The sequence below is a fragment of the Periophthalmus magnuspinnatus genome, chromosome 19 (genome assembly GCF_009829125.3).
Source record: "Periophthalmus magnuspinnatus isolate fPerMag1 chromosome 19, fPerMag1.2.pri, whole genome shotgun sequence".
NCBI lineage: Eukaryota > Metazoa > Chordata > Actinopteri > Gobiiformes > Gobiidae > Periophthalmus > Periophthalmus magnuspinnatus.
The window spans coordinates 27,545,808-27,559,150 of NC_047144.1; the positions used below are offsets into that span (position 1 = coordinate 27,545,808).

General features: G+C 43.7%; 1 protein-coding gene across 2 annotated transcripts in view; it reads right to left on the reverse strand.

Annotated features, from left to right (window-relative positions):
- Positions 1–13,343, reverse strand: part of LOC117387508 (zinc transporter ZIP11-like) — a 146,413-nt gene that overhangs the window by 25,834 nt on the left and 107,236 nt on the right. For both annotated transcript variants that reach the window (XM_033985024.2, XM_033985025.2), the window contains exon 6: positions 3,054–3,221. In XM_033985024.2, coding sequence (XP_033840915.1) covers positions 3,054–3,221 — 168 coding nt within the window. The remainder of the gene's footprint in view (positions 1–3,053; positions 3,222–13,343) is intronic.

Sequence of the window (13,343 nt, forward strand, 5' to 3'; positions counted from 1 at the left end):
ATAATTTAAAACCTTGGGGTGTTTTGTTTTGGCCACAGGAATTATTGTGCTTTGTTTCCATGTCTTTGGCACCCTCTGCTGGTGGATTGACATCTGAAATATATAAAAGAAGACTGGACCTAATTGTTCCACACAAGAGGACAACAGGCGGCCGCAAATATTATCTGGGCCTGGACTTTTCTTTGCATTAGTTTGTCTAAAGCAAGAGACCACTAACCGTTCATTGAAAGGTGGTGAGCCAGGGCAAAGCAAATCATTCTTCCGTTTAAGAATTTCATTAGTAAAATCCATTGTTTCAAATCTAAGGTAAAAGGAATTAAAAACTTGAGCTAATTGTTTATCAGATTTAATATCCTTCAAGTCAATCTTAGACTGTTTCTGCCTGGTGGAACCTAGAATGGTGTTTAGGCCATCCCAGGCCAAGCCCATTCTATTTTGTCCCAACTGATTCTCAAGCCTTGATTTATAATTGATTTTAGCTCTCCTAATTTCACATTTGATCTCTCGTGTTACTAGCTTTAGTTCTAACAGGTTACCCTCGCGAAAAGCCCTTCTCTTCTTACTCAGTAAGATCTTCAAGGCTTTCGTAACCCATGGTTTATTATTTGGGTATAATTTAATGGTCTTTTGGGGGATCACGTGACTACTGACAACATCAGTCAACTCATCAATGCCAGAAGAAGACTCATAAAATGTATCCCAGTTCGTACATTCGAAGCCTTGTAGGCACGTCACTGCATCCTCAGTCCACTGTTTGGACTGTCTGGTCTGGATGCTTCCTCGCCTCAGGACAGTGCGATATGTTGGGATCAACTGCACACAGTTGTGGTCGGCGCTCCCCAATGGTGGAAGAGGGTAAGACTTGTACACTCCCTTGATTGAGCCATAACACAAGTCCAATGATTTATTGCATCTAGTTGGGGACGTCACGTATTGGAAGAAGTTCCGCAGGACAGTTTTTAGGGAGCACTGGTTAAAATCACCAAGGATAAAGACAGGCGCATCTGGACTTTTGGATTGGAGCTTTTGCGTCACATTAAGAATAGTGTCTGATGCTTTATCCACATTGGCCTTGGGGTGGACGTAGACCACAACAACGAATATTTGTGGAAATTCCCGATGAAGATACGGGGGGCGTAAGGACACCGCTAACAATTCCGCATCCTTAGGGCACAGACTGTCCCGGACAATGACATTTTTGCACCAGCGCTTGTTGACATACAGACACACCCCTCCGCCCTGTGATTTGCCAGTGACACCTGCGTCACGGTCTAGGCGAAGGGGTTCCCCGAAGTTATCCAAAGCCAGATCTGCGTCCACATCACTGTCCGTAAGACAAGACTCCATGATAGCCAACAGACAAGCGTCTCTGAATTCATGTTGAAAGTGTACGTGGGCCTGTAATTCGTCAATTTTGCTTCTGAGGGTTTGGGCATTTATCAGCATCATAGAGGGCAAAGGGATCCGGTTAAGCGACTGTCTCCGTAGCCGCTGGCGTGCCCCGCCCCTCTTTCCTTGCTTCCTGGGCTTTCGAGGGACAACATTACGCGAGTTAAAAAAGTCAGATGTATCTACGCCTGGAGGAAAAAGATCGACATGCGGGTCGACAGGCGATGAACTTTCCCACTGAAGAAGAAATTCTCTGCTGTACTGGATCCGGAATGATTCCTCCGCGAGGGGCTGGAAACTCAAAGCGGTATGTAGCACTGTCCCCAGTATAAACAGGACAATAAACTCCATTGCCCCACAGCACAGCTGAGCAAAGGTGACACAACAGTCCCCCACCACCGCCAGACAAACATGCACTGTGATCTGTGTCCTGTCAAACCTATAAAACAGGCACAATCATCCAAAAACGAGACAATTTTCTCTCTGCTGCCGGTCGCTGCATGAGCATGCGCCCCCCTGAAATGACATTTCCTTTGCAAGCACATGTTAAATAAACTTACTGTGAGATTTGATTTGAGAAGGATCGGAGCCTCTGAGATAGGAGGTTACATGCTTATAGAGCACGCAGAGCAGGCATGTGCAAGCGTCTATAACAGAGCAGTGCTGATGTCTCTTGAGCCACTATACAAAGCTCTGTTGACAGTTGATATACAGTATATATATGACCAATGAACTTCTTTGTTTCACATGCGTCACTGAGATGCACCAGAGGACGTGGTGACCAAACTCATATCCCTCTGTATAAAAAATATAGATAGTAGTTTTGATTTGCCAATATTTAAAGTAAAATAAATAATTTAAAATGAATAAATAAATAAATTTATTTGATTAGAGTTGTTTGAATTGCTAAATAATACCTTGAAATTATTATTATTTTATTTATTACTTTTTTATCCTTTAATTAACCAGGAAAGTCCCACTGAAATTACTAATGTCTTCTTTAATGCCATACTGTGGAATATTCCAGGCAAAGTAATAACATCTACATGGAGACAGGCAGGTGGCAGAACCTCCACCAGTTATGTTACTTTGTGCACCTTTAAATAAACAGTAAATACACAATGAATATTTGTTTTCTCGTTAACGGTTATAAATATTACACACATTGTATTTCTAATTGTCTGCCAGAGCAATGTGTATTTTTTACAGGATGTGGTCAGGCCTAGCAGTTAGGCCTAACTGCTAGGCCTAAATTTATCAATCTTGAAATCAAGCTGTGTTCAAAACTGATGAGTAAATTCAGTACAATAATGAGAAAACATTTAATATTCTGTTTCTATTTCAATCCCATTGATTTCCCAGGCTTTGAACTGAAGTCGATCAGACAGTCAAAAACTAGGATAGACAGAAAGTCAATGCTGAGGTAAAGCCTTTAAAAACTCAGGCTAATGAAAGACCAATGTGATTTTTCATTTTCAAGCTTAAAAATAATGCAAGTGTACCGCATTTTAATACTTGTTGAAAATGTCAACAAGTGTAAGAAACTGCTTTGCCAACATTGCTCTGTCAAATTTCTGAACCAGGATTAAACCAGAACAAACCCATGTCTAAAATGGTTGCTATATCCTGGCATATAAAGGGCATAAATACATGTTTTATCTTACCTGGGATGTTGTGGATGGTGATCGCGAGAATGAGAAGAAGGATGCGTCGCCAACTGCTTGCTGCTCTTTCTGTTACTTCCTGTTGTTTGCTTCCTTCTTCCTGGCCCTCTGCATTGGTGGGATGTGGACCTCTTTTTCTTTGGTACACATCTCCATTTTCAATTTTATCTACAGAACAAAGAAAGCCAAGTAAGTGAGGGCTGTGTTTCACTGGAGTAGAATTGGGCACCTGCTTGTCTCTATGGAAATAGCATTGCTCTTCCTGAAATGTCCTACAGTATGTCATTACAGTGTTTGTTTTCTAGTATATATATTTAGCAATAAAAGCAATCATATTTTAATAAATGAATGATTATTACCCTGCTGTGAAACATTCCAGGTAATGCAAAAATAGCTCAAGGGTGGCAGACCCCAATCACCAGAAAAGTTACATAGTGCACCTTTTAAGGAATGTAGCCTGTATCGTTACTCTACAGTCACAACTGAACCTGGGTAGCTAGTGCTTTAACCTGCAGATAGAGGACACATACAAGTTTTTCTCATTCACATCCACTGCCTCTGCCCTTTCCCTACTCCACAGTTCACTGCTGCCCTTGTTCACAATCTTGTTACCTCCCACATGAATTACCTCAATTCCTTTCTGTTTGGTCTCCCACAAAAACTCATCTGTCATCACACAATGCATTCAATACAAAATTTTGCTGTTCACATTCCAAAACCTCCATATCTCCGAGCTTCTCCACACTGCCACACCCTCCCGCTCCCACCACTCCTCTCTCCAGCTCTCTGTTCCCTCTGTCCACCTTGTCACCATGGGACACAGAGCTTTCACTCTGCTCCCCAGCTCTGGAACACCCTGCCTCTTGACCTCTGCAACACCGACTCACTCAACCACACCGCCAGACCATAGATGTACTGCCCCTTTCACTGCATACTTTTAATTGTAGTGTGTTTTTATTGTATATTTGTTCTATATTAATGCGTAATGATTGCTTATTATTGCTTACTTACTATTAGGCCCGAGCCTAGGACAACATCCTGGCGAGGAACTCCTTAAAACTGTGTCCGGAGCCCGGAAAATGCCAAAAATCATGTAGTAAACATGACCGAACATGCCAGTGACTGGTATCAAAAATTAGAGCTCGATGAGCTCTAATTTTCACAGAAGACCCCAAGAAAAAATAACAAAAGACGACTCGGTAGCGTCACCTCAAACTCTGATTTTCATGGGGCCAATGGGAGCCTGACCAAGAAAAAAGTGAACGTAAAAATCAGAAACTCGCATAAAAAAATATAACATGTCAAGTCCGCTATATTGGATCAAACCTGGGAATGACAAAAGCGCACACCCTTGCATTTATGACATCATTATTGTTTTTTCACTTACCCAGGGAGGCGTGGAGGCGAGCCCCAAGTGGGTTCTCGCTTCTGGTGTCAAGCGCCCGGCCCTCCCGGCGTGACCCACTTCGGGGACAGTAGCAGGTGGGCAGTTTGACCAGGGTGGTACACCTGTCAAATAGTAACGCAGGTGTCCTAAGGCAACCTCAGGGAGGACAGAAACCTCCCATGGAGGAGAAGGGCAAAAGCTCTTTTGATCTTGATTTTCAGTATGAATACAGACTGTGAAAGCTGGGCCTCACGATCCTTCTGACTTTTTGGGTTTTAAGCATCCAGGGCTGGGTTGCGGGGGCAGCAGTCTAAGCAGGGACACCCAGACTTCCCTTCCCTCAGAGGACAAAAACTACTGATAGGGATGAAGTCATGATTTGTTAACAAGACACTCCCTGGAAGGATGCTCGTCGCAGTCTAATTGGACTGTACAATGTGCTAAGAGGCCTGGCTGGCCTGTGCAATGAAGAGGTGCTAAATCTAAACCATGATAGCCTCCCACAATAATTTATGTATAAAACTTATTATATAGGCATAAATATGCAGTCTTTGCATGGGAATGTCAACACAGACTCCTTGTACAAGTATTGCTCAAGTATTTGATTAAGTAAATTCTCTGTATTTCTGTTTCAAGTGTATTCTTTATCCAAGCAGAAACTAATGACCACAAGAGGAAAAGGCTGTTTTCCTCAACAATTTGGTGACCGAGAGGAAAAGACTGTTTTCCTCAACAATTTGGTGACCCTGACGTGATTTCTGCTAGACCACTGGCATATGACTGTAAACAACGCTTTGCCATCTGAGCCCCCAGTTCTCTCTGATGCTGGACCCTTCTTGACCTTCACCAAAATAAGAGGTAAGCAGAGACCTCAAACATCAGCACATTGGGCATATTCAATGAAATGTATGTTACCTGTACTTTTGCTATTTTAAATAGGTACGTCTACAATCACAACTAATTTATGGTTGAAATTCTCCTTAAAGAGGATTCAGATCAGCCTTTTTTTTATTTTAAGCCAACTGGATTTCAGTAATGAAATTGCCAACCCAAATGAGAGACTCATGTGAGGCTCATTCTGCTTCCTGACAGGATAACCAAAACACCAATTTATAACATAAATACACATAATATAATGTTATAAATGTAAGTATAAATAAATCAGCATGCTTAAAAGATATTTGGGACTTCTGGTGTGGTTGTTACATCCTGTCTGTGGTAGAAACAAATAATAATACTAAAAAAAAAAAACAACACACAAAAAAACTAAACAAAAACACATACATATAGCTGCAGGCCTCCAAACTATACAGGCAAGGGGCTACAAAATTGAAATGTGTTTAACCATTTTTGAGTGAATTATTAGAAGACAATAATTAATTTTGAGAACATAAAACTAGTCAATAGTAGAACACTAACTCATACACCAAATGCAGATGTTGTGCTCATGGATAAGCCGCGAAAATCCAACACTGTGCTAACTACTGCAACCCCTATCAACCTGGGCCAACTCTTCACCTGCCTTGAGGAGAAGATTAAAGATACAGTAGGAGAGGGAAATTCAGCAGAACCACCATTTTGTTTTTGAAAAGCATTGCAAATTGTAGGAATAACAACACTGAACTCAGTCCTCTGCCAACTAATGTACAGTTGAGAGAAATTAAGTTGTTCTACAAAAGCAAACATCAAACTGCAAGATCAAAATGGGAAGCTAAAGGCAAACCAAGGTTCTCAAGAGGAAAAGTGAAGAAAGTTGAAGAGGAAGCTCTTGCAGCAAGTGTTACCTGGATCAAGGACACGATGTGTCACTGGGTGAAGTAGCCCAGTGTAGTATTTATTGTAATCACACGGCTGACCTTCCCACTGCCACCTCCAGAACAGCATCCACTAAACTCCACAAAGGCTCTTCCCACCCCAGTGGCTACAACACCCAAGAACTGTTGTTGCTTCAGCCTTGACCTCCATCATATGTAGTCACCAATTCCTCACCAAAGCCGTAACACCACCCAGTGGTCAGCCAGTGATACAGGCACCAACATTGCAAATGAAGGGTGAACTACTGGACTTGAGAACTTGTCCTGCTCTGGAGGAACTACAACTACAGCTACAACGACAAGCAGAAACCACTGACCAACTCACAATGGCTATCAAAAACCAAACTTAAGAAATCCAGGCTCTGAAAGAAATTCAAACATCTCAAGATGGACAATTGCAAACTATAGCTCAAGCTATAATACACATTAGAAAAAAACACCAACAAAATCTGCTTAACAGGAACACCACCACCATCTTCTCTTCTTCCTCCTAAATGTGACATGCCAACACAAGGTGCAGATGCTGGCACATCACTACCTCTCCAGATTAAGGAAGTACTCAAGAAAAAATGTGCCAACATTTGCAGTATGCAAACACAGACAGACCTGCATGAGGAGTACAAAAATCTTTGTTTTCCACAGCGAATGGTGGATGCCACTTAATTTTATCCACCATCTACATCCACTGTTACCAAGAGCTGAGCCTCAGACCATGACTCTGATACAGGAATAATTGTGGAAAAAAAAGTGCACGGCCAAAGAATGACGACAACGTCCAAAGCATTTCTCAATGTACGTAGAGGAGAGCCTTCACCAACTGCGATGCAAATGCTGGGAGACAAGCAGCATATTCACCATAGGAATGGAGAGACCAATTAAAAGAAATGTAATTAAATGGATTAAAGAATTTGAAGACAAAACAGCTGGAGAAAAACTTTGCAAAGCAGACTTAGGCGCTGTCCTCTCTAGATGTGTGAGTAAGCACAAAGCTAAAAAAAAAATCTTGGATGCAGCCACCAAACATATCCCCTGGAACAACACATTCCGCCTTCCATTCAACCAGTTCAGAAACACCCTAGACGACATACTCAGAAGAGAGTTCCCCACTCAACCATACTTCACACAACTTACTTCACTGAAATACAAGGTTCCAGAAGAATGGTTAGAGTATCTGAAGAGATTATAGAAACTATGGAGAGAAATGACAGAACTACATCACACATCATTCCTTCACAGGAATTCTGAACAAGTGTGCAAAATGGCCTTCCAAGACCTATCCAACATAAACTTGAAGAAGTGTTAGGACTGTCATCTATGCCTGAAATTCAATGGAAAGCCACTTGCAGCAGTCGCTTGAGAAAGTGGCAAGAAGATCAGGAAGGCATAAATTAAGATTTGTATACCCTCACCAAGACTCTACTCAAGCCCCAAGTCAGAGTCTAAGAAGGACAAACATGAGAGACAAGCCAAACAAATAACAGTCACTGCATCTACGCCTATGCCTCCCAGATGTAACAGCAGTGGCAAGGCCACAGCAAAGCCTACCCCAACCAGCATATCACCAACAAGAAAGAGCAACTTGATTGCATTTGTCTGATAAAACAGATCATCTTGACACCCCGAAGGCAATGGTACAAGTTCCTCTTCAACTATGGAAAAAAAAACCTACGACGTTGGCTGCGGCAGTCATCATGCGATCACAGTCCCAGTGTGGAACCCCAGTAGGCACCGTCCAGAACCAGAAGATGGCTTTGCAGACACAAAAGCTCAGGATGGAAGATTTCTGTTCCCTCAATGACATTACAGCCACAAGAGGAAAAGGCTATTTTCCTCAACAGTAGTATTAATTATTATTGTTATTATTATTATTCTCAGTATATGGACACACCATGTCTCATAACCTCCAGAATTCACTCACTTCATGGTTCAGCTGGTGAGGATGCAGATCAGAGAGTCAGTTTCGGTCTAAACCAACTGGATTTACATAGATTCTTTCATATGAGAATAAATTAATAAAAGTGAACACCATCTGTTTCAGATTTTTTTTTGTTTTATTTCCTCAATAAAAAGTTATAGACAACATAATGTACAAAGAACAAAATAGAAAATTGCCTGCCATTTTACACTAAATATAGCCAGTGAGAAATTCTTCTGTGAATTCTGCACCCACCACTTTGACTTGTCACAGAAATGGTGACCTCTATTAGTGCCTCCTGACGCTCTTTGTTTGCGCATTGAGACGGATGCAGAGTAAACATATCAAAGGTCAAATGAATTAGCCTGCATTCCCCTAACGCCACTTCACACTTAATGAATTACGCTGTCACTTAACAGTCTATAGTGTGTAGAGTAGCCAAAAATACATATGCAAGTATTGTTACTTGAAAATAATATAACTCAAGTAAAAGTACAAAGTAATTATCCAGGAAATGACTAGAGTATGAGTAAAATCTTATTTGGTAAAAACTAGTCCTCAAGTAAGAGTAACTATAAAAATAACTGTCTGGACATAACGTCTGATTTATTATTTGAAGTTAATGTAATTTCAAGGACAAAACATTAAATAATGCACACACTGGTATTTTCAAAAGATAGATACAAAAAAGAGAAAAACTAACTCATACAGTTGAAACCAGGAGTTTACATACCCTATATAAAAACCACATGCACCTTTTTTCTCACTGCTTTACATGAAATCAGACTGAACATTTCCTGTTTTATGTCAATTAGGATTGACAAAATTATTTCAATTTGCTAAATGCTAGAATAATGAAACGGACAATTTTTCATTACTTTCATTTACTTTCAAATGCTTACATGCATTTCCTTAGTATTTGGTACTATTGCCTTTAAACTGTATGACTTGGGTCAAATGTTTTGGATATCCTTCCACAAGCTTCTCACAATAGTTAGCAGGAATTTTGGCCCATTCCTTCAGACGGAACTGGTGTAACTGAGGCAAGTTTGTAGGCCACCATACCTTACCTTTTCAGGTCTGCACATACATTTTCAATAGGACTGAGGTCGGGGATTTGTGATGGTCACTTGAAAATATTGATTATGTTATCCTTTAACCACTTTGTAACCAGTTTGGCAGTATGCTTCGGGGTCATTGTCCAGTTGGAAGACCCATTTGTGCCCAAAATTAATTTTCCTGGTTGATGTCTTGAGATGCTTGCTTCAGTATTTCCACATAATGTTCCATCCTCATGACACCATCTATTTTGTGAAGTGCACCAGGCCATCCTACAGCAAAACAACCCCACAATATGATGCTACCTCCCATGTATTTGACAGTGGCTTCCCCCTTATTCCTCCAAACATAACAATGTTCATTATGGCCAAACAGTTCAATTTTAGTTTTGTCAGACCAGAGGACATGTCTCCAGAAATTAAGATCTTTGCTCCTGCGTGCATATGCAAACTGCAATCTGGCTTTTTTATGTTTCTATTGGAGTAATGTCTTCTTCCTGGCAGAGTGGCCTTTCAGCCCATGACGGTACAATACTTGTTTCACTGTGGATACCAGCTTCTCTTACCAGCTTCAGCCAGCATCTTCACAAGATCTTTTGCTTTCGTTCTTGCATTGATATGCACATTTCATATCGACACATGTTCATCTACAGAACACAGAACCCGAATCCTTCCTGAACGGTACGATGGCTGGACATTTCCATGGTGTTTATACTTGTATAATTGATTATTATTGTTTGAACAGATAAATGTGGAAACTTCAGGCATCTGGAAATTGTACTCAAGGATGAAACAGACTTGTGCAAGTCCACAATTCCCTTCCTGATATCTTGGCTAATTTCTCTTTTTGTTTGAACTGTATCTGAAGGAGCAGTGCAAGAAACATCCATCCATCCATTTTCTTCTGTTTATCAGGAGCCAGGTCGCGGGGGCAGCAGTCTAAGCAGGGACTCCCAAACTTCCCTCACCCCAGACACGTCCTCCAGCTCCTCTGGTGGGATCCCAAGGTGTTCCCAGGCCAGCCGAGAGACATAGTCCCTCCAGCGTGTCTTGGGTCTTCCCCGGGGCCTCCTCCCGGTGGGACATGCCCAGAACACCTCCCTAGGGAGGCGTCCAGGAGGCATCCTGAGCAGATGCCAGAGCCACCTCAGCTGACTCCTCTCAACGTGTAGGAGCAGCGGCTCTACTCCAAGCTCCTCCCGTGTGACTGAGCTCCTCACCCTATCCCTAAGGGTGCGCCCAGCCACTCTGCGGAGGAAACCCATTTCGGCCGCTTGTATCCGCGATCTTGTCCTTTCGGTCATTACCCAGAGCTCATGACCATAGGTGAGGGTAGGAACGTAGATTGACCGGTAAATCAAGAGCTTCGCCTTCCGGCTCAGCTCCTTCTTCACCACAACGGACCGATACAGCGACCGCATCACTGCAGACGCTGCACCGATCCGCCTGTCAATCTCCCGCTCCATCCTTCCCTCACTCGTGAACAAGACCCCGAGATACTTGAACTCCTCCACTTGGGGCAGAGACTCACCACCCACCCGGAGAGGGCAAACCACCTTTTTCCAGTCGAGAACCATGGCCTCGGATTTGGAGGAGCTGATTCTCATCCCAGCCACTTCACACTCGGCTGCAAACTGCCCCAGTGCCTGCTGCAGGTCCTGGCTCGATGAAGCCATCAGGACAACGTCATCCGCAAACAGCAGAGATGAAATCCTGTGGTTCCCGAACCAGACCCCCTCCGGCCCCTGGCTGCGCCTAGAAATTCTGTCCATAAATATAATGAACAGAACCGGTGACAAAGGGCAGCTCTGGCGGAGTCCAACATGCACCGGGAACAGGTCTGACTTACTGCCGGCAATGCAAAAACAGCTCCTGCTCCGATCAGACAGGGACCGGACAGCCCTTAGCAAAGGGCCCCGGACCCCGTAATCCCAGAGCACCCCCCAAAGGACACCACGAGGGACACGGTCGAATGCCTTCTCCAAATCCACAAAACACATGTGGACTGGTTGGGCATACTCCCATGAACCCTCGAGGACCCGATGAGAGTATAGAGCTGGTCCAGTGTTCCACAACCGGTACGAAAACCACACTGCTCCTCCTGAATCCGAGGTTAGACTATCGGTCGGATTCTCTTCTCCAGTACCCTGGAATAGACCTTACCGGGAAGGCTGAGGAGTGTGATTCCCCTCCCCTGTAATTGGAACACACCACCCTCCGGTCCCCCTTCTTATACAGAGGGACCACCACCGTGGTCTGCCTTTCCAGTGGTACTGTCGACCACAGCTACGAGTGGCTGCATCGACAATAGAGGTGGAGAACATGGCCCACTCGGAGTCCATGTCTCCAACCTCCCCCGGGATCAGGGAGAAGTTCTCCCGGAGGTGTGAGTTGAAGACCCCTCTGACAGAAGGCTCTGCCAGGCGTTCCCAACAGACCCTTACAATACGCTTGGGTCTGCCAGGTCTGTCCGGCTTCCTCCTCCGCCAGTGGATCCAACTCACCACCAGGTGGTGATCGGTTGACAGCTCAGCCCCTCTCTTCACCCGACTGTCCAGGACACGCAGTCGGAGATCAGATGACACGACAACAAAGTCGATCATCGACCTCTGACCTAGAGTGTCCTGGTACCACGTGCACCGATGGACACCCTTGTGCTCGAACATGGTGTTTATTATGGACAAACTGTGACTAGCACAGAAGTCCAATAACAAAACACCACACGGGTTCAGATCAGGGAGGCCGTTCTTCCCAATCACGCCCCTCCAGGTGTCACTGTAGTTACCCACATAGGCGTTGAAGTCCCCCAGGAGAACAACGGAGTCCCCAGTCGGTGCACTGTCTATTACCCCTCCCAGGGACTCCAAGAAGGCCGGGTACTCTGCACTGCTGTTTGGCCCGTAGGCCGACACAACAGTGAGAGACCTGTCCCCGACCCGAAGGCGCAGGGACGCGACCCTCTCGTTCACCGGAGTGAACCCCAACATGAAGTGGCTGAGCTGTGGGGCAATGAGCAAGCCCACACCAGCTCATCCAAGCCACTTCATGAACTGAAGTTGGATGAGCAGCGAAACGTCTTCACTCCTACAAGATTTGTCCAGTTGACAGATTTAACTTCGTTGTTTGCTATGGATCAGACCTGGACGACTGAGGGTCTACACAAACATGTTCTAAATATACCATTACCATTATCTTTTTTATTTGGTTTTCTGGCTTTCAGGCTTTGTTGGACAGAATACTTATAGAATGAAATGGGCAAAGAGAGTGTGTGGAGACATTCGACAAGTAGTCAAGGCCAGAAAGCAAACTCACAATGCTCTCAACTCACAACCACACATGTGCACTGAAGTGATTCATCCTGCATTTACTCAATTACATGTGTTTTCACATATGCACACTGAGTGGGCTGGTCTCCCCACAGATCTGACCAGTAACTTGAGTTTTAAAGAGGGAGTATTACGAAAATTTTTTAGAACCTCATCAGAAACATACCTAAAGTAGTTTTAAATTTTATCCATGCACCATCACCCACCAGTCTCATGCTTCTGCACAGTAATTTTCCATAAATATACAAAAGCATGATACAAAACAATGTACTACAACTTCACAAACATTAGCGGAATGTTAGCTGATTGTTGTGATAGTGCTCTGAAGAGGGAGCGATGCAGAACAGAGAAAGAACAGAGGTGGGGACCCTGCTTTGGCTGTGGACCTCTCCAATAGAAGGCCCAAGTTGATCATAAATGTGCAGCCCTACTTCAAAAACTGGAAAAATATATTGTACACATTCAACATCAATGGCTATCTTACAAAGGGTAAGAGCAAGAGCATCGAGTTCACTCATCAATCATCCGTCCTTGTCCATAGAAATGCATTTGCAGCTACTGGAATTACCCTGTTTCTCACAGTATGTACATTTATTTATTTATTTTCATGGACTGACACTTAACTGATGTAAAACTATGATAAATCTTTACCTGTCATGATGTGTGTATTTTCTGTTCCTGTTTTGTCTCCCTCTTCCCCCCTCCCTCACCTGTCTGTACTCCTACCGCGCGCACCTGCTGTCCATCTGGCTAATCACCACACCTGCCGTGGATAAGAGGAGCTGGGAGA